The sequence below is a fragment of the Pteropus vampyrus genome, unplaced genomic scaffold, assembly GCF_000151845.1.
Source record: "Pteropus vampyrus isolate Shadow unplaced genomic scaffold, Pvam_2.0 Scaffold33, whole genome shotgun sequence".
In the NCBI taxonomy this organism is placed as follows: domain Eukaryota; kingdom Metazoa; phylum Chordata; class Mammalia; order Chiroptera; family Pteropodidae; genus Pteropus; species Pteropus vampyrus.
In genome coordinates, this window is record NW_011888814.1 from 8,814,202 (window position 1) to 8,833,231 (window position 19,030).

Genomic DNA, 19,030 nt, shown 5'->3' on the forward strand with positions numbered 1-19,030 from the left:
CCCTTCCCAACCCTAGGGTTTCTGGCGTTCCCTCCCCAGAAACCGCAACTCCTCTGGAGACTTTCTCTTTCTCATTCCCGTCATCGTGTCACCTAGTCTTATTCCTTTCCTTTCCGTTAGTCGCCGGCCCTAGAGGTCCACCTCTCCTACAAATCCCACTTGTGAGAGGACGGGCGATGGGAACTACAACTCCCAGGGGGCATCGCGGGCACCGTCCGCCGCGGCGCGCAGTGTAGGTTGGGGGCTGAGGTCCCATGGTCTTTTCGCCGCGTGCAGCTCAGAGCAAGCGCACTACAGGTTCCGTGGCGCCTTGCGCGGGAGCGGGGTCAGACCAAGGCCGGGCGGGGCCGGGCGGGGCCAGAGAGCCCGGGGCTGGTTGCTGGCGGGCGGGCGGGCGGAGGAAGGGGGTGGGAGTGGAGGCGATGGAGGGGAGGAGTGGGGGAATGGGGGAGGGAAGGGGAAGGGAGGCGGGAGGCGGGGCCGAGCAGGAGCTGGAGCTGGTGTCTGAGTCGGCGGTTGCAGGGGAGGCGATGATGTCGGTGCAGGTAGTGTCAGCAGCAGCTGCCGCGAAGGTACCTGAGGTGGAGCTGAAGGACCTGAGCCCCTCCGAAGCGGAGCCACAACTGGGACTGAGCACAGCGGCCGTGAGCGCCATGGGCCCCCCAGCGGGCGGCGGGGACCCCGAGGCTCCAGCTCCCGCCGCTGAGCGGCCCCCGGCCCCTGGCCCGGGTTCGGGGCCCGCCGCTGCTCTCAGCCCTGCCGCCGGGAAAGTGCCTCAGGCGTCGGCCATGAAGCGGAGCGACCCTCATCACCAGCACCAGCGGCACCGCGACGGCGGCGAGGCCCTAGTCAGCCCCGACGGCACCGTCACCGAGGCGCCGCGCACAGTCAAGAAGGTATTGGGGCCGGGCTGCCTCTCGTGGAGAGAGAGGAAGGGAGGGGGAACCGCACGCAGATCCTTTCGGCGCCGCAGCACCACTCTCAACGTCCTCCTTTCTGATCACGCAAGCAAGGAGACCCCTTTCCCCTTAAACCCACCCTCTCAGAGATGGCCCCACCCGGCTCCTAGTGCTGGGGAGCGGAGACTCCAGGCACCACGGCCGTACTTTGCTATGAATAACATGGAGGTAGCGCTCTCTCCTACTACTTGGAATGGGCACGGAGAGGAGGGGCACCTAGTACTGCCCCTCTCTGCACCCCCAACATACTCCCGTGTTATTTTCCAGACTGTCCCGGGAGAAGACCCCGATGGTATGGGAAAACCTTACTTACCATTTATGAGAGTTCACCCAGCAATAGGATGGAAAGACCTGATCATTGTAGGAGTAAGCAGTAGTTACCTCGCATTGAAATCCTCAGTTGTCTGGTTTCCGTACAGACGATGACTTTATGCCTTTCTGTGGTCAACCGCTTCTATAGAACAGTACTGATGCGGTGCACTTCACTCCAGATACTGCAATATCCTTTTATGTTCTCTGAATGTGGAAGGGTAATGGAGAGATTCTCTTCACTCTTCAGAGGTTTGTTCTCTCTGCTCAGTAGTTGGCCACCAGGATTATTAGACTGTGAAAAGAACGATTGTTTTATTGTTTCATTTTTTTAAAATTATGATCTGAAAGTGTTAGAAAGAAATGCCTCTATTTTGGGGAACAGCGATCATGCTGGGGCTTTCTGTCTCAGCTATCAGCTTCTTTCAGACATAGTTTTGAAGAGGCAGTAGCCTCGGAGCACCAAGTATTAAGTATGCCTAGATGTATGTTACTTCCGTATTACTCTTGCAATGGCTCTGCGTGTCTTTCCTTTCATAAAGCTAAATCAGCACAGGAAAAAGGGGGCAAATATTGGAAAAGACAGATGTGGATCATATAAAAAAGGATTTTGGCTCTAATTTCCAAGGTACAATATGAACACAGTGATTTTTGTGTGTGTGTGAACGATTTCTAATTGCTTTATCAGAACAGCACTAAAGTGATGTGAAGTCTGTGTTGGTTTCACTGAGTAGGATTCAGCTGAATTGGAACCTTGGATCCAGCCTAACTTTTATTGTAATAACCTCCTGATTAAAATATAAAGCAGTTAACCCTTTCATCCTAATTACCCAAATATAGGTGATAAACAGTGTCAGAAAAAAGTTGTTTAGTGATGCTTTAGGACTGTGTCCTTGTCATTTGAAGTATGAAATTCCTCTGGGAGAAATTATAGGAGGAAAGAGAGGCAGCACAGGCACCAGTCCTGGTAGTACCTAGATATGAGTCTGGAAATCTGAAAGATGTTTCTGACTAGTTCACTTGTTTTATAACTTTGGCCAAATCTTTGCTCTGTGATTAGGGTCTTTTTGTGTAAAATCTGTAATTTGATTAGATCTCTCGAAGGTAAGAATGTTTAACAATTGTTTTTGGAACACAGAATTTACAGACAGCAGACCTGGTTTGAATCCTGGTACGCTGACAGATAACCTGAATGGTACTTTTGGGTCATTTCCAAATTTTCTAAATCTTAGTTTCCTTTATAAAATGAGGATACTAATAAGAGGTTTAGGAATATGTGTAGAGGGCTTTAGAATTGAACTTGCAACATATAGTAGCGGCTTAAGAATGATAGCTATTATTATTAAGAATTGATTTTATTTTATTACTCCTTCCATTATAGCTTAAGTGCATGCAACTATGACCTCCAAAAGGTACACACAAGTCAATAGATTCTATATAAAGAAGTAAAATCACAGGCCAGCATATCAGTTTGTTTTTCTTAATTCTAGATGTGCTTCTTGACCATTTTCTTTGTTGCTGAACCGCCTTCTTCCTGTTTTTCCAGCATCAAAATGTAGGTTCCATGATTCTAGATTTACTCAGCACCTCAAGGCTATGGAAGACAGGGCTGAGCTTGCCCTACAATGTTAATTGCAACCAAAAAAACAACTTCTCTGCTGGAAGTTAAGCGGGTAAAACTGTGGGGCAAGGATGCAGCTATATGACACAACCAAAGGCATTGCCAAGCTGCTTTTTTGGGTTCAGAAACTTTAACTTTCTCGATACTGAATTGACTAAATTAAAATAAGTGCACAAGACTGCCCTTCTTTCCCTAGGTTGAAAGTCACCTCAACAAGGATTACAGTGTGACATTTTGATTTGTTGAGCCTTTCTTTATTCTTAGATTGTTTGTTTAATAACTCTGACCTTGACTCTTCTGCTTTTATACAGTTTGGGGAGAGACTGTAGGAATCGAAATAGCTGCCTTGGGCTATATAACTGGTAACTGTTGCTTTTATTTAGTAACTGTCACATACAAGTTTATTTATCTTAAGTCACATTTCCGTTGATGGCTTCCCTTACTCCATTCAGGTATCTGTCATCATTTTTCTTCGTTCTGTTCTTCTGCTCAGCCACACAAGGGAAATAAACTTTTTACAAGAGCCAGAATTCCCAAGCGCAGCAGTTAATGAGAATGAACATATGGTGTGCAGGTTACTCGGTCACATCTTATCTTTGGCACAAGTTACGTCGTGTTAACTTGTGCTCTGGAGACCAGATCTTGTCATTGTGGCTCTGGTATATTTGTCTTTATTCATAAGTTCACATCAAGTGAATCCAACAAACCAAAAATTTCTATAAGAAATGATTTGCGAAATGAGAAGATAAGTTCTACAGTGAATGGAGTAGTAAAGTTGGGAGAATTTCTTCCCTGCATTCTTAAATATGGAGTAATAGGAATGTCATAGCATAGCAGGGAAAACCAGGCAGAAGAGGATTTATTTCAGAAAAGTTAAAACCTTCTGACAATAAGTCTGAGCACGCAAGAACCGCAGTTAGTTTGTGCTTACGTCAGTATTGGTAATGATCATGTTCAAGCAGAGTTTTTTTTTTTTTTTTTGGGGCAAACGTATCCACTTTGCACTGGCTTTGTTGCTGTCAGCAGAGGATGAGTTGAGCCATGTTAGTGCTTTCTTGACTTGAATTCCTTAAGCTCTTGATTTAGTTAATTATAGATTAACAAAATGGAACTTTTTGGATCTAGGCATGGGAATGTGGGAGCGTGTGACTCCTTTTGCCCGTTAGAAAAGTACAGTCTTGAAAATGTTTAGTAAGGCTATTGGCATATTGACCCTAAGAAGAGCTACCATTAATTGGACTTTTTATATGCCAGGAATTGTTATAGGCAGTTTTCTAATCCTGACAATAACACAATGAGATATAGATAGCGTTATCTCCATTTTACATTTAAGGAAATGAGGTCCAGAGAGATGAAGTGCCTTGCCCAAGGTTATACATCTAGAAAGTAGCTGAGGTAGGACTTAAATCTCTGTCTTAAACCTTTTTCTGTTTCCAAAGCCCATGTCCTTTTCAATGTGCTGTACTGATTCTAACTTGTTACATGCTGAGTTCTAGTCTTCTCCCAGAAGACTTTCAGAATACATGTGAACTCAAAGGTATGTGTGTCTGGCTTTAGGTGTACGTCATCTGAGAATCGAAGGAGGGTCTGAGTCAGGGCTTTAGGAAGAGGACGGAAAAAATTGCACAAATGTAGAACCTCAAAGAATTGTAAAATTAGAAGAAAGGAAGAAGAGCATCTGATATAGAGAAACGCATTTAAAGATGAATGATGCATTTTCACGTTAGTAATTTATTGATAATGTGAGAACTTTATTTTTACTTTATAAATAAATCAGGAGTACCTGAGGAATATGCTTCCCCTTCCTGTCGAGCTATTTTTCCCTGTTCAAGTCCCACCTTTTCTATGAATTTCTAATTAAACCTTTTGCAAGTTTGAAGGGAAGCATACTGTTACATATTCCTGCCATGTACAAGGTGTTGTATTAGAATGTTACATATACTATTTTATTTAATCCTTTTAAGAGCTCTCAAGGATAGGTAGGTTATCTTTGTTTTATTGAGGATTTTGTTTTATTGAAGAGATTAAGGAATTTGTCTCAGAGTTATACATTTAGAAATGTGATAGAGCTGATAGAAATCTGTTTGACTCCAAAGGCCAAACTCTGTTGCTTTTTAATTGAAAAATCTCTGTTCAAAACTTAGATTGAATCTTTTAAACCTTAATTTGTGTTTTGTGTGTGTGTGTGTGTGTGTGTGTGTGTGTATGTATATGTATGTATGTTTTTGTTATTGCACTAACAGGTAGTTTCTTTTCATTTATTAAACTTGTTCAGTGGCTTTACCATATATTTATGTGAACATTTATGAAACTCTGAGAAGGCAGCGCTTATTTAATATTAGTATAATTTGTGTATTGTGTTCACCTTGGACTTAGGAAAGATTGACCATTAAGAGCTGTTTTAGGAGGTTGCTCAGGGCTGAAGTTGCATTTGTGTACTTGATGTCCTGAGGTAGAACTTAGGTCCTTAATGTCCACTTAATTCAGGAAATGGATAGTCCATGAAAAAGGGAGAGTGAATTTCATTATTAAACCATTTTCTGGAAAGTGTTCCCCTCCCCACCAATAATAAAAAAAAAAAGAGAGAGAGATTTGTTGGATTCTTTATTCAGACTCTTTTTTGAGTTTATAAAGAATGTGCAGTTTCTTTCTGGTGGTTCTTGTTTAAGTAATTTAGAGAAGTACAACTGAGGTGAATGGGAGAATATTGTTGGCAGTTGCCCTGGTCTACTGCTCTGCCATTGTGTTCAGGTGGTATGCACAATTAGAGGAGCTGAAATTCAGTTTACCCAATATGTGGTTTAGTAAGCTTGATCAGGTTTCTATGGAATTTGTAGGAGCTTTTTGTAGTCTGAGTGACCTATGGCCCGAGATCTGGTGAGAGCTGAGCAAAGGAGAAAGTGGTGTGAGTTAAATAGTAACTGTTCTAAGTCTGAGTCTAAAACTATTTTGATTAAATTAAATAATTTAAGACGTGTATAATTTTCAGTCCCCTTCTTCCCCAGCTATGTTCTCCAATAATTCAATAAGCCACTTTTCTTCTTAGACACCGTATTAATAGCTGGCAGTATCTTATTTTTTCTAGTGGAAATGTATCTGTTTGGGCACCTGGTTCTTAGCCCTGAACCTGTAAAGAAGGGTACAGAGGTTTTAGAGCTGCTAGTGGAATTTCTTGAACAGTGAATCAAGCTATTCCTTACAGCCTTTCGGAATACTGCAAAACTATCATTGAAAGTTAAGTAACCTGATACTAAAATTGGTTTCATTTTCCCTACAAAGTATCTCGTGCAGTGCTCCAATGTGAACCCTTCTGATCACTCTGAAGATTAGATACTGTTGATTACCTTTTCTTGGAAACTCCTTTTGGCTTCGGTTATAACACTTTACTTATGGCTACCATTTACTGAATACTTACTTTCTGCCAGCCATATATCTATCACATCTAATTGTAACAACTTTATCAGATGAATATTATTATTTTACAGGTGAGAAAATATAGGCTTAAAGAGTAATTGACTTGCCCAAGGCTTTGCTAATCTGTGATAATGTTGAGGTTAGTGAGATGAAACACTGCTTAAAGCAACAGTGAGAGGCTTTACCGCACTGCCAACCCCCTGCTCCACTGACCAAACTCACATGTGAAATCTGCTTAAGCTACTGCACCTGGGGTGCTGCTAAGACTGCTCTGTGGAACCTTTTGGATCTCAGGATCTATAGCTTGTCCCGCCCATTATCAGTAAATCCCTATGTGGTCTCAGCCTCTAGCCGCAAGATCAAGTTTTAGAGGCAACAGTCGGGGTATAGTTAGTGTGGCACCTAGTATCCAGAACTATAACGACACAGACTAAACTTCAGCATCTCCTGCTTGGCATTAGCAAACACATCTTTCCCAAGCCCATTTCGTGTGTGATTTTGGGTAGAATATTTAGCTGTGTTGCCCTGAAGCAGATTCTCTGCTCTGAAAGTTACCTCATATCGTTTCTGTAAATTCTTTCTATTTGTGGAACTCTGAGTGATGCACTGGTTGAACCTATCTGCCGTTTTAGTTGTTTGCATCCATGGAGCTGAGAGTTGCTAGAGAAAAATCAGAAAACCAGGCAGATCAGTGTCACTACAGATTCATAATTGTCAACCTCATGCATAATCAACATTACCTAGCAATGTTAGACATTTCTCTAGTAAGTTCACTTTCCCACTCACTAGAAATGATTTTTCATACTATCTCTATTTCTTTTTTTTTTTTTTTTTTCTTTTTTTTGTGGAGATGCCAGGGATCGAACCCAGGGCCTCATACTATCTCTATTTCTAATGTCTCATGTATTCATTTTAAACCAGTGATATGCCTTATACTTTATTATAAACACAGAAGCTACCCAAAGGGAATTCCTTTATCTTTGTACCTCCCAAATCTACGAATCTACCTGTATCTGGGGCTTATCTCTTACACCTTCCACCTGTTATGATAGAGGAAGTGTCCTTCATTGTATCAAAGACCAGTCCCTCCACAGGTGCTCTAACCACAGTCTGTTGTCTTCTTAAAGATCTTCTTCCTTTGGTTATTTCCTCTATTAGAGCCTTTCCTGTAGTATTTAAACTTGCTCTCATCTCTCCCAATTTGAAAACCCTGCCCTCTGACCCCCATATTTCCTTTCTGCTACTCCTATTCCACAACTTTCACAGCTAAGCTTCTTAAAGGAGTTTTCAATACATGCTATATATACTTTTTTTCTTCCCATGAACTCTTTAGCCCACTCCAGCTCTTATACTCTGAACTAAACAAAGCCCTCTTGCTAAATTTGCTAATGTCCATCAGGTTGGGAAACATGGCCGTCCGTTTTTTTCAGCCCTCATGTCAGACCTCTTGGCAGCATCTGACACCAACTTCTTACCAAAACAGTCTCCTCCCTTGGCTTCCAGGATGCTGCTCTTTGCTAGTTTTCCTCTTATTTCTCTGGCTGCTCTTTCTCAGTTTTCTTTGTTGGCTCTTTCTCCTTGATCCTGGGACCTCTGCTCTTTCCATTGTGTTTTCTCCCTAAGTCATCCACACCATTCCTGTGCATTTGAGTATCATCTACATACCAACGACTCCTCACATGATTCCTTTAGCCAAGACTCCTTTTCTGAATGCCAGTCTTGTGTGTGTATAACTGCCTACTTGCATTCGGACTTCAAAACTAACATGTCCAAAGTGGAATTTTTATCTCCCTGTCTAATCTCCAAATATTGTTCTTATTTGCTTCATATCAGTAAATGGGATTTACATTATTTTTTCCTTTCTTTGAAAAATTGTTTTTAATTACACAAGTCATGCTTTCATATATTCTTGTAAAATAATTAAATCTAATAAAGCAGAGTCCTTCCTTGTCCCTTAGCCAATCTCATTCCCCTCCCCAGAGGTGACCTTTACTCTCAGTTTGTCTTTCTTGGCTTTTTCTCTGACTTTACATTTATATTTGTAAATAGAGAGATTTATAGTTTTATAATAATTTGTACATAAATAAAAGTGCACTATATATACATTGTTTTGCAGGTTACTTTTTTTAACTTAACAGCATAGCATGTCTTGGTGCTTTTTACATGTCAGTACATATCTATCTCATTCTTTTTAACTGCTGAATTGACTTCCAAAGTCTGTACCGTTTTCTATTGATGCACATTTAACTTAAATTGTTAACTTTATAAACTGTGCTGTAGTAACTATGTGCATTCTTTTTGTGTGTATATGTAAGTGTTTCTTTAGGATAGATAACTAAAAGTAGAATTTTGGAGTTGAAAGATATCCACGTTTTAAACTTAATACACAATGTCATGTTGCCTTCAAAATGCGGTACCACTTAACACATAACTGACTATATCCAAGACAGCTCTTTCACTGCACCTTCACCAATACTGAATGTTTTTCTCTTTTATGAGGAAAATTTTTTATTGTTGTATTTACTGGCATTTTTCTTGCTTATTATGAGATTTTGTGTGTGTGTGCATATATTGGCAGTTTATATTCTTTTTCTTGTAATTGCCTGTTTATATTTATTCATTAAAATTTATTGAGTGACTGCTGTGTGCCGAGTCCTGGAGATACAACAGTGACCAAAATAGGTTTCTGCTCTCCTTATTGACTTGTCTTTTTCATATAGGCCTGTAGGAATTCTTTGTATATTCTGGATATTAATTCTTTCTGTATATGTACCAACATTTTTTCCTATTCTTTTTCTTGTTGACTTGTAACTTTATTATTTAAAAAGTTTTTGTGTAGTCAGATTGGCAGTTTTTTCCTTTATGGCTTAAACATTTTGTGTCTTAGAATGGCCTTTCTTACCCCAGGTGTACAAATAAATTCTTTTTCAACTGTTTTTATGGTTGCATTAATATATTTTGGCTTCAATCCATCTGGAATTTATCTTTGCTTGTAATATATGATAGAGACTATTTGTAATGTAAGATAGCTCTTTTGTTTCCAAACAAAATTTAATATTTTACTATTTTGAGTTTGTTCTGTTTCTTTCTCTTTAACTTGTCCTTCTTGTTTTTATTCCTTAACTTTTAGCTGGACACATAGAAGTAACTTTAGTTTGAAGACAGTATCTTAACTTTTAGCTGGACACATAGAAGTAACTTTAGTTTGAAGACAGAAGTAACTTTAGTTTAAAGACAGTGTCTATTTAACTAAAAATTGCTATCCTAGTACTACCAACTTGGTGCTTGTAATGAGTTATTCATAGAAGCACTTGCTATTTTAGCAAATTTTATTGTTTAAAGTAAACATAGTTATTATTGTTTAGTGGATTTAGATTATGTTTGGATAGAAATTGGAGTCTCAGTGATCTCTCAAATACATCTCTTATGCAGCAATGGCCTACAGAGGAACTTCTGTAGTTATACTTAGTTGAAAAATGTAAAACTGTATGGGCCTTTTCCAAGATGACACCTGATTGTTTTAAAGGTATTCCAGGAATTGAGTATGTGCGACGAGACTGTAGGAGGAAAATTTTTGCTCTGATAAGATAATTGTATGCATCTGCCTTTCAGAGTTGACAATACATTACCTGCTCCAGGTTAAAGAAGGACTTCTTTTCCTGGTAGGAAAGTAAAGTGTCTTTTTCAACCAAAGCTTTGTTGGATAAAGCTTGACTGAGTCTAGTCTTTAGTCACTCTGCTTCGGGAGGCAGAAATGGAATACGGATTTTTACTACATTTATGTCTATTTCTGTAAGGGAGAAAAGGTGATTGGTCTAATGATAATTCTTTTTTAGGGCTTATGCTAGACTGCACTGTAGAAGTAAAGAAGCAACTTTACTACTTCTGGATACTTGTTTAATACTCTGCTCTAATCCATTGTTAACTTCTTTTGTGTAAAAACCGTTTATGTGTGGTGTGTTAAACACTGCTAAGTGGCAGGGTTATTAAATCAGCAAAATACCATTCTTGCCCTCAAGGAGAGAGTGGGGAATGTAGATATGAAAATAAATACAGTCTAGTTTGATATGAACAATACTGGAAGCAGGAATTGTTGCAATTTGAAGAAGTCAGCATTGAAATCAAAGTGTATCACCTTAGGAAAACTGGTTGGTTGTCCACCCAGGAGGCTTCGCAATGTAGCAGAACCTTTGTGAGGTTTCCATATTCTAGTGTTACAAATCCAGAAATCCACACTTTTAATACACTTAAGGATCATTCACCTCTTAGGACTGGCTCATTCAAACCAAACTTATAAGAAGTTCATATTTAAAACAGAATGATAACTTCTAATTTATGGTCAGATGTATAATGCTCGAGCTAATCTAATATACATGTTAGTCGGAGTATGCTCTGGAAAATTAGATGAGAATTCTAATTATAGTTAGAAGCAATTGATTAAGTTTGGAATCTTTTAGATCCTTGCTACTGAGACTGGTCCGTGGTCAGAAGCATTGGCATCACTTGGGGGCTTGTTAGAAATGCACAATCTCAGGCAACTCTGGTTCTGGATTAGTATACACCCACCAGAACCTCAACTTTTACTCATTGTTGATGAGTAAAGTAATATTGGCTTAGCATGTGGTTTTATTTTATGTTTCTCTTTTATGAAACCTCAGAGTAGAAAGGCAAGAAAATCATTTTAGGATTTTATGGAAGGGTAGAAATTTATAATAAAACTTATTGTAAGATTTATAATAAAATACTTGATAGACACGGAGACATAGAAATACAAACAGGCACAGATTCACAAAGATAAACAGAAATCCCCACATATAACAGAACTCCTCAAGACCTCTCGAGCCAGACCTTTCCCATACACAAAGACACCCATACACCCACACAGAGAAACTCCATGCATCTCCACAGAGTTCCCTGCATGTACCCATCGAGACACCCCACACAGACCCACATACACTCTTATGCCCACCCCCACATAAAAACATAGAGACCCCCCCACCCCACCACCACATGGAGATACACACACACTGACACCCAATAGGTAATGCTTAAAGCTCAGATTTTCATGGGACTTGAGTAGTGTTCTGCATAGTTATTTTGAGAAGGGACAGGTATATCCTCCAAGGTACTTTTAACTGAGCCAGAAAATGAAGCAAAAACAGACAGGTTGCCTTTGGGTCTGCCGAACAGTGAATGCTACAAAGCCAGTTTTATTTGAATTCATGTTTCTGGGACTGCTTGTTCTGGGCATAATTTTCTGTTTGATATACTCATCATGCTTAGATAGAAAGTTATTCATTCTCTTTCTCTCAGGAGTTTTCATCATAGATTGCTGGTTAAGAGTCCATGCTTAGTTCCCCTTGGCACTAATTAACATGCTCTCTCAATGCTATCTGCGTCACATAAATCTGCCCAGGATTAGAATATCCAGAAAAACTGTACCTATGTGGAGGACTCATACTGAGCCCTCTGTGGGTGTGTGGGTTTGAAGAATGTAGGGCAGAGAGGGAAAATTATGTTAAAACTAGAAAAAGATATAATTTTGGGTTTTTTACTTGTCAGGTCATTCATATTATATTTGCATAGAGACCTGTGATAAAACTTAAGAATGACTCAGGGGAATAATTTAGTTGTAAGTTAAAAGGTTTTAAAACTGCACTGATGTGTGTGGGGGATGGCACATTGATTGTGTTGGTTGATCAATCACTGGTATCCTTGTAGCCAGATTTTTTAGTGCCTCAGGCAGCATTTTTATGAAAAGTATCTTGTTAAGGAAAAGGAGATTTGACGGTACCATGTTTGTACCTAAATACTTGAAAGTTTCTATTACTCCGAGCGAGTTAGGCTCTAGAGATCCATTAGCAGAGTAGTTGTACAAATATAGGTTCCAAAAAGAGATGAATATTTTTCTCTTGCTGCCTGGTACATGTATATGTATTCATTTGACCAGAAGCCTGCTTAATTTTTTTTTCTAGGTATATAGAAGATAAAATTGTATTCACTGCCCAATTTAACAAATGTTAGCATTTTGGAGAATTTTCTATAAATACTTTTAAAGATAGAAAATATTGTAGATAAAATTGAGGACCCTTTTGTACCCCTTACCTATTCATTCCCTTTTGTCCCTTCTCTCCTTCCCATCACAGAGGTAGCTTCTGCCCAGACTTTGCTGTTTATAGTTCCCCTTCATGTTTTAATACTTTTGCATATATGGTTTAACAATATCAATTGTATATCAACAAACAACATATAGCACTGTTTCGTGTGTTTAATATAAATGGTATGAGTAGATATTATTTTGCAACCTACTTTTTTCACTCAACTTTCGTCTGAGTTTTAGCCAGTCTGATATATGTAGATGTTCTAGTTGATTCATTTTTACTTTTGTGTAGTACTTCATTGTATGACTGTACCAGTTTACTCATCCCCCCCCCTTTTTTTTTTTTTTTTTTTTACTGGAGCGAACATCCTTAGTCATACATGTATGATCGTTTTTCTCTAGTGCACACCCTTATAGGCAGAATTGCTTAAGATATTACCAACGTAACCAAATACTCCCAAATTGCTTTCAAAAGTGGTTGTATTAATTCCTGTTTTCTGAATACTTACTAATATGTGGTATGTCAAACATTAAACTTTAATGCTGTTATAGACATAGGTTTACAAGCACCTGACTGAATCCCTGTTTTCAATTCTTTGGGTGTATACACAGGAGTGGAATGCTAGATCACATGGTAATTCTGTTTCTACTTTTTTGAGAAACTTCTGTACTGTTTTCTGGAGCAGCCACACCATTTTATGTTCCTACCAGCTGTATACAAGGGTTCTAATTCTTCAACATCCTGGACAACACTTGCTATTAATTAATTATAGTAGCCATCCTAATGGATAGAAAGTGTGTAGAGTTTTAAAATCACCAACACAGTCCAGTTCTATTTTCCCCAAAAGTTCCTTTGCCCATTTGTAGTCAGTCCCTGTTCTTACTTTTTGCCCCAGATAGTCACCGATTTGCTTTTTTTTCTTTATAACTTTGCCTCTATTGGAAATTTCATGTAAATGAATCATATAATATATGGCCTTTTGTATCCAGCTTTTTCACTTAACATAATGTTTTGAGGTTCATTTATGTATCAGTAGTTTTTCCTTTTAATTGCTGAATGGCATTCCATTGTATAGCTGTACCACGTTTTGTTTAACAGTTTACTGGTTGATGGACATTTAGATTGTTTCTAACTTTTGGCCATTTCGAATAATGCTGGTATGAAAAATAATGAGTCTTTGTATGGAAATGTTTTAATTTTTCTTGGGCAAGTATGTTAAGTTTATGTTTTATAGAATTGGGCAACCTGATATATTTTAAGTTCCTACTTTGAGTCATTTTTTTAAAACAGTATTCTAAATTGACAGTTCATAGGGTACGTGCTATATTTAAGTCTAGGATACCTAGATTGTGACCATAAATAAATAAATAAAGCCTTTATATCCTCTGATGCTGTTTTAAAGTTCATTAAGGTTTTCATGTCAGTGAGGAGAGATTCTGTCATTTTCTCTTTAAAGTAAAATATGCGGGTTTGTATATAAACTACATGAATGTATATATTTATGACTAATAGATGTAGTTCATTTTGTAGTCCAAATGTGTTGTTTTATCTGTTCCCATAAGGTTTATAGGTAGCACTCTCCTCCTCGTGGATGGGGACACAGGTTTACATACCTTAATTGATAAGTCTGTGTGTGATATTTTGATTGTGCCTTATCCCTTAGACTGTAAATTCTGCATGAGCTGAGACCATGTCTGTCTTGTGCATTGTATTGTTAGAATCTGGCAGATAGCAAGGATCTCTAGTGCAAGAATGAAGAAATCAGTTTGTTTTGTGATACTTGTGTAAGAGTAGTGATTAGTGTAAATTGGCTTGGCTATAGGATGAATTTTCATTCTTTAAATCCTCAAAGCATTTCAGAGTATGGTGTGTTATTTAGCTCAAATAGAAAAATTTTCCAGTTTCCTCAGTAATTAAGGTAAATATTACTGAGTTTATTATTATTCTCTTACACATATACATTTAAAAATTTTGAAACCTCTTTTCCTTTACAATTTAGTAGAATCAAAGTAAATTTGTGCTATTTTTAAACTATTTTAATGTCATTTCTGAGAGATTTTAGGCCTAGACAGATGAGACTGATTTAGGTAATTTTTTAGGAACTTACTTCAATAATTAAATATAAACCTTTGAGATAACCAATTTTGAGAAAAGGATGGTTATGATTATCATGTAGGAAGTTGATATCATTTTAGTAAAGTGATGTTGTTTACTCCTAAATCTTTTCCTTTGAAGAAGAGTCAGCATTTGTTAGTTGTCATTGGTTAATAAATATATTCTGATTTTAGCAGTTCACTTGGGTTGTTTTGAATAAAGAATTTATATTTGGCATTTGAGATCTCGTCACCATTTCTCTTGTTTGTTGACTATCACCTTGCTGCAACAGGGAGGATTGTTAGAACTTGCTCATCAGGAGTTGAGCTGAAATTTTTGGCTCCCAGCCTTATTCTCTAGTGCTTCAGTGATGCTTCAGTGACCTTATTAGCTCATAATTTGTTTATCTGTTTTTCTCGTACTGCTTGATAATATAAGGGAAGAAAATTTTTTTTTCCTGCTACTCTTCTTGGATCGCTGGCTGGGATTCTGTAAGTTGGACTGACAAAAGACAGATTAACAAGAGAAAAGCATACAAATTTATTTAATATGTTTTATGTAACGTGGAAGCCTTTTTAAGGAAATGAAGACCGTAGAAATGGTTAAACCCGGCTATTTTTATACTAGATTTGATGAGGAGTGGAAAGTCATGGGAAAATGTGATAGGACCACAGGGTAGTAAACTGGGGGAAACTTAGCAAGCCTGTTCGTTAGGATTCTTCTTGGTGTCCCTCCGCCTTTGGAGATAAGAATGCTCCTTTATTCCAGGTCTAGGGAGAGCACTTCTCACATGAGGGTCTTATGACCTGCTTCAGGGGAGCTGGGGAGGTCAGAGAGTCCTTCCTGCACTTGCCATTTTTCAAATTCCTTTAGCTTAAAATAGTCATATGCCAAAGCATCATATTTGGGGACTACGTTTCCTGAACTCCATCATTTCTCCTGTCTGAAACTCCATCATTTCTCCTGCCCAGAAACTGAGCTGATAGATTGTTCCATAACCCATTGAACTAGTCTCTCAGTCCTGGGAATAAGTCAGTCCAGTTAAACAGTTGTGTCTCAGGAAACGGTAGTGTAGACGGGAGTAGGGCACATACCTGAGTTAGGCCTCTAAATGGTATGAGCAATCAGGCATTTAATGAGAGGCAGTTCTATAAAAACAAAAGTTAATGGTTAGAACAAACTATAAACTCAATTTCTGAGTCCAGAGGGCAGTCAGTCAAGATTTCTAGATGTTGGGCTCAAAGCATCTTTAGATTGTGAAGTGAAGATAGGCAGCGGCAAGCTGATGAATTTACCTGTTTTTAGTTTGAATGTCTCTGGTGGTAGCACTGGGTAGTCCAGTCAACTTTCTTTTTTCTTTTTTCTTTTCTTTTCTTTTCTTTCCTTTTCTTTTCTTTTCTTTTCTTTTCTTTTCTTTTCTTTTCTTTTCTCTCTTCTCTTCTATTTTCTTTTCTTTTCTTTCTTTTCTTTCTTATTATGGTGACATTGGTTAACGAAATCCAGTAAGTTTCAAGTGTACAATTTAGCAGTAAGGCATATGTATATTGCATTGTGTGTTCACTCTTCATAGTTAGATTTCTTTCTTTTACTACATATTTGACCCCTTTTACCCCATCTGCTTCCCCTCCAGTCAACTTTCTGAGTGGCATACATAGCAGCAGGTACAAAGTTGTCTGGACATGATCTATTGTGGTGATTTCTTTGAAGTTTATGTCGAGTTTTCTACCTTTAGCTTCTAGGGCTTCACGAAAAGGGCAGTTTTAGTTCTTAGTGACACCAAGTCAGGAGGGTGGGGGAACAACTGGGAATGTTTGGAGAGTTCTAGCCAGATATTTGAGGAAACTAGAAGAATTGAGAACCCATAGGCATGTACTATGGTTTTCCATTGAAACATAAAAGTTTCTCTCTACAGTCATCCCGCTTGTTGATCAAGATAGCCAGAGTAAGGTTATTTTTTTACAAAATGATCCCGGTCTCATTAGATTTGGCCTGATTATTTACATAAATGCACCAAGAATAGTAATGATCACACAGGCCTTTAAAAGTTTGCTTTATTGGAACTTTTCATAAAGAATCTCAGATTAGATTTTTAAAAACCCCTCAAGGTTAGGAAGCCAAATTAGGAACACAACACCAGATTTCACCTGCAATACCTATAGATTTGAGTGAACTCTTCTCTTCTTGAGATCCCCAAGCTCTCTTAAGGTTCCTGGGCCTGGCAGAAAGTGACCTTACTTTCTGACCTGTGAGGCCAGGAACTCTGTAAGCTGGGTACCAGGCTGGTTTTTTCAAGAGGACTTTGTAAGCATTGGCTCCATAAAGTCAAACTTTATTCTTAATGTTGTCTACTCATATCTGGTTTACAACATCCTTAAATATGATATTCCAGTCAAAATCTTGGTAATGTAACCAGTGTTCCAATTAGATCCTGTTACAAGGGGAATAGATTCTTATCGAACTTATTAAAATACCTACATTGCTATGAAAATAGGAAAATAAGAACACTTAACAAGAGTTTCCAAATTCTGGAGGGATCTGGCAGGGAGAAAAGATAAATGTTTTATTTTTGTTTACCAAGGTATGATCTATTAAATTGCCGTAAGATATAGATAGCTTAAAAGAAAAGGAAAAGGAGTTCCTTATAGCTGGAAAATAGGACATTAAAGAGCCAGCAAAGTTTCAAATGAGAAGGGCATAAAAAAATCAGTTCCCGTGTAATTAATTCTTGTTCTGTTTGATTTGGGGTTAGCAGTTCCAAATGTTATTTGAGAAGAATAATACAAAAACTACCTGTGGATGACAAAAGACTTAAAATGATTGAGGTTAAAGGTCTGATGGGAGTTTATTTGATAAGAAAATTTGGTTATTTCTATGGCATATAACATTTTAACATGATAATCTGACAGTGAGGGTGTTGACAAATTCCTATGAACTTTATACAATTTATGGAATACCTATATTAACAACATTTACCCATAAAAATATAACCTAGGGAAGCTTAAACATCTCTTTTTATTTGACAGTGTTTTCCATGTAATTTAATATATCAAATAAACTGAATTTATTATTTTTAACATTTCTCTTAATAAGGTAAAAGAACAAATCCTTTGATCTTTTCCAGGGGGCCTCTGGGAAATCTCAGATTAATTCAAGGTCAGAAAGACTTCATTTAGAATTTGATTTTAGGTTTGGCAAAAACGTCAGAAGGTTTGAACATTTGATTAAATAGGGTAAGAGGTTGCTATGAAACGATACTTGTTCATTTAACCAAAGTGATAATAAAAAGATTTTAAAGACAAATATAGGAAGTAACATATCTGTTAAACACACACATCCACACACACACACACACACACACACCCTTTAGCTCCTTCAAAACTGGGTAGACTCAGTTTTTTTTTTTTTTTTAGTAATCAAAGACATGATAAAAACAACACGAAGTATAGGAAATTATTTTGGTAAGATACAGTCTTGTTTCCTAGCCAGATTTCTTAATCAGAACAGACCAATAATCCACGAAAACTTTGTCATTCTAGTTTTGTGTCAGTACATTTTTGATATTAAGGTTATCATTTTTTTTAAACTTATAAAGAAATGCTTTCATTCTTGCAGTCTGAGCACATATAAAATTACTTTTCCACAAACTTCTACATTTTTAAAAATCCATTTAATTTTTTAGTTCATCTTTCTTATTCTGGAACAACCAGTTGTTCAACTTTATGACAAAATTGTTCTCTTTTTCCTTAACAAAAACATATCCTTCATACCTCATACCTTTACTTGCCAAAAACACATCTTACTTAATCTGCATACTTTGCATACAGAGGTGGTTTTTTTTAACTCTGTCTAGTAATTTCACTTACATATATTTATTATCATTTTTAACCACTAGTAACCTTTCCTTTACTGAGAAAACTAGGAAGTAGATAATGGTGAATTGCCTGTCACATACCAGCATTCTGTAGCAGATTAGCAAATGTTATGAATATACCATCTCATTTTTCTAAATAGATATATGCTGTTTCTTCATAGTACGATTTTTCAATGTGGTGAAGGACATGTTTACTAACAGCCCCAAATATCTTTGACTTTCTGTAAAAATTAAGAAGCCATAAGTAGATATACTTATACATACTTAGCAGTTAAAGTTTCAATATTTTATCTTATTTGGAGCTAGATCTAGACATATTTAATGAATATCCATCATTTAATTTACTATAGCTTTAAGGTTTCAAGTTATCAAAAAAGATTTTAGAAGCTTTTTAAGTAAACATAAAACAAATATTGTTGAAACGTTTACTTATAAACTTTTATCCCACTTACATCTATTTAATTGTTTTTAACGATTATGCTTATTTTAATAATAATTTTAAAATTATCAATTTTTTAAACAAAATTCCATGTGACATTAAATAATTGCATCATTGTAAGTTATTTTTTTCTTGTTGACAAATCAGATAGGTATCAAAAAATTGCAGAAGCAAAGCATCTAAAAAGTTAAACATGGCTTTTTTTTTTTTACTGCTGTTCTT

The 19,030-nt window shown here is 37.5% G+C and overlaps 1 protein-coding gene across 1 annotated transcript in view; it reads left to right on the forward strand.

Moving 5' to 3' along the window:
• The first annotated feature begins 453 nt into the window (after positions 1 to 453).
• AHCYL2 (adenosylhomocysteinase like 2) overlaps positions 454 to 19,030 on the forward strand; it is a 141,686-nt gene continuing 123,109 nt past the window's right edge. Inside the window, exon 1 of the mRNA XM_023528950.1 lies at positions 454 to 896. Within this exon, the coding sequence (XP_023384718.1) occupies positions 531 to 896 (366 nt within the window). The 5' untranslated portion in view covers positions 454 to 530. The remainder of the gene's footprint in view (positions 897 to 19,030) is intronic.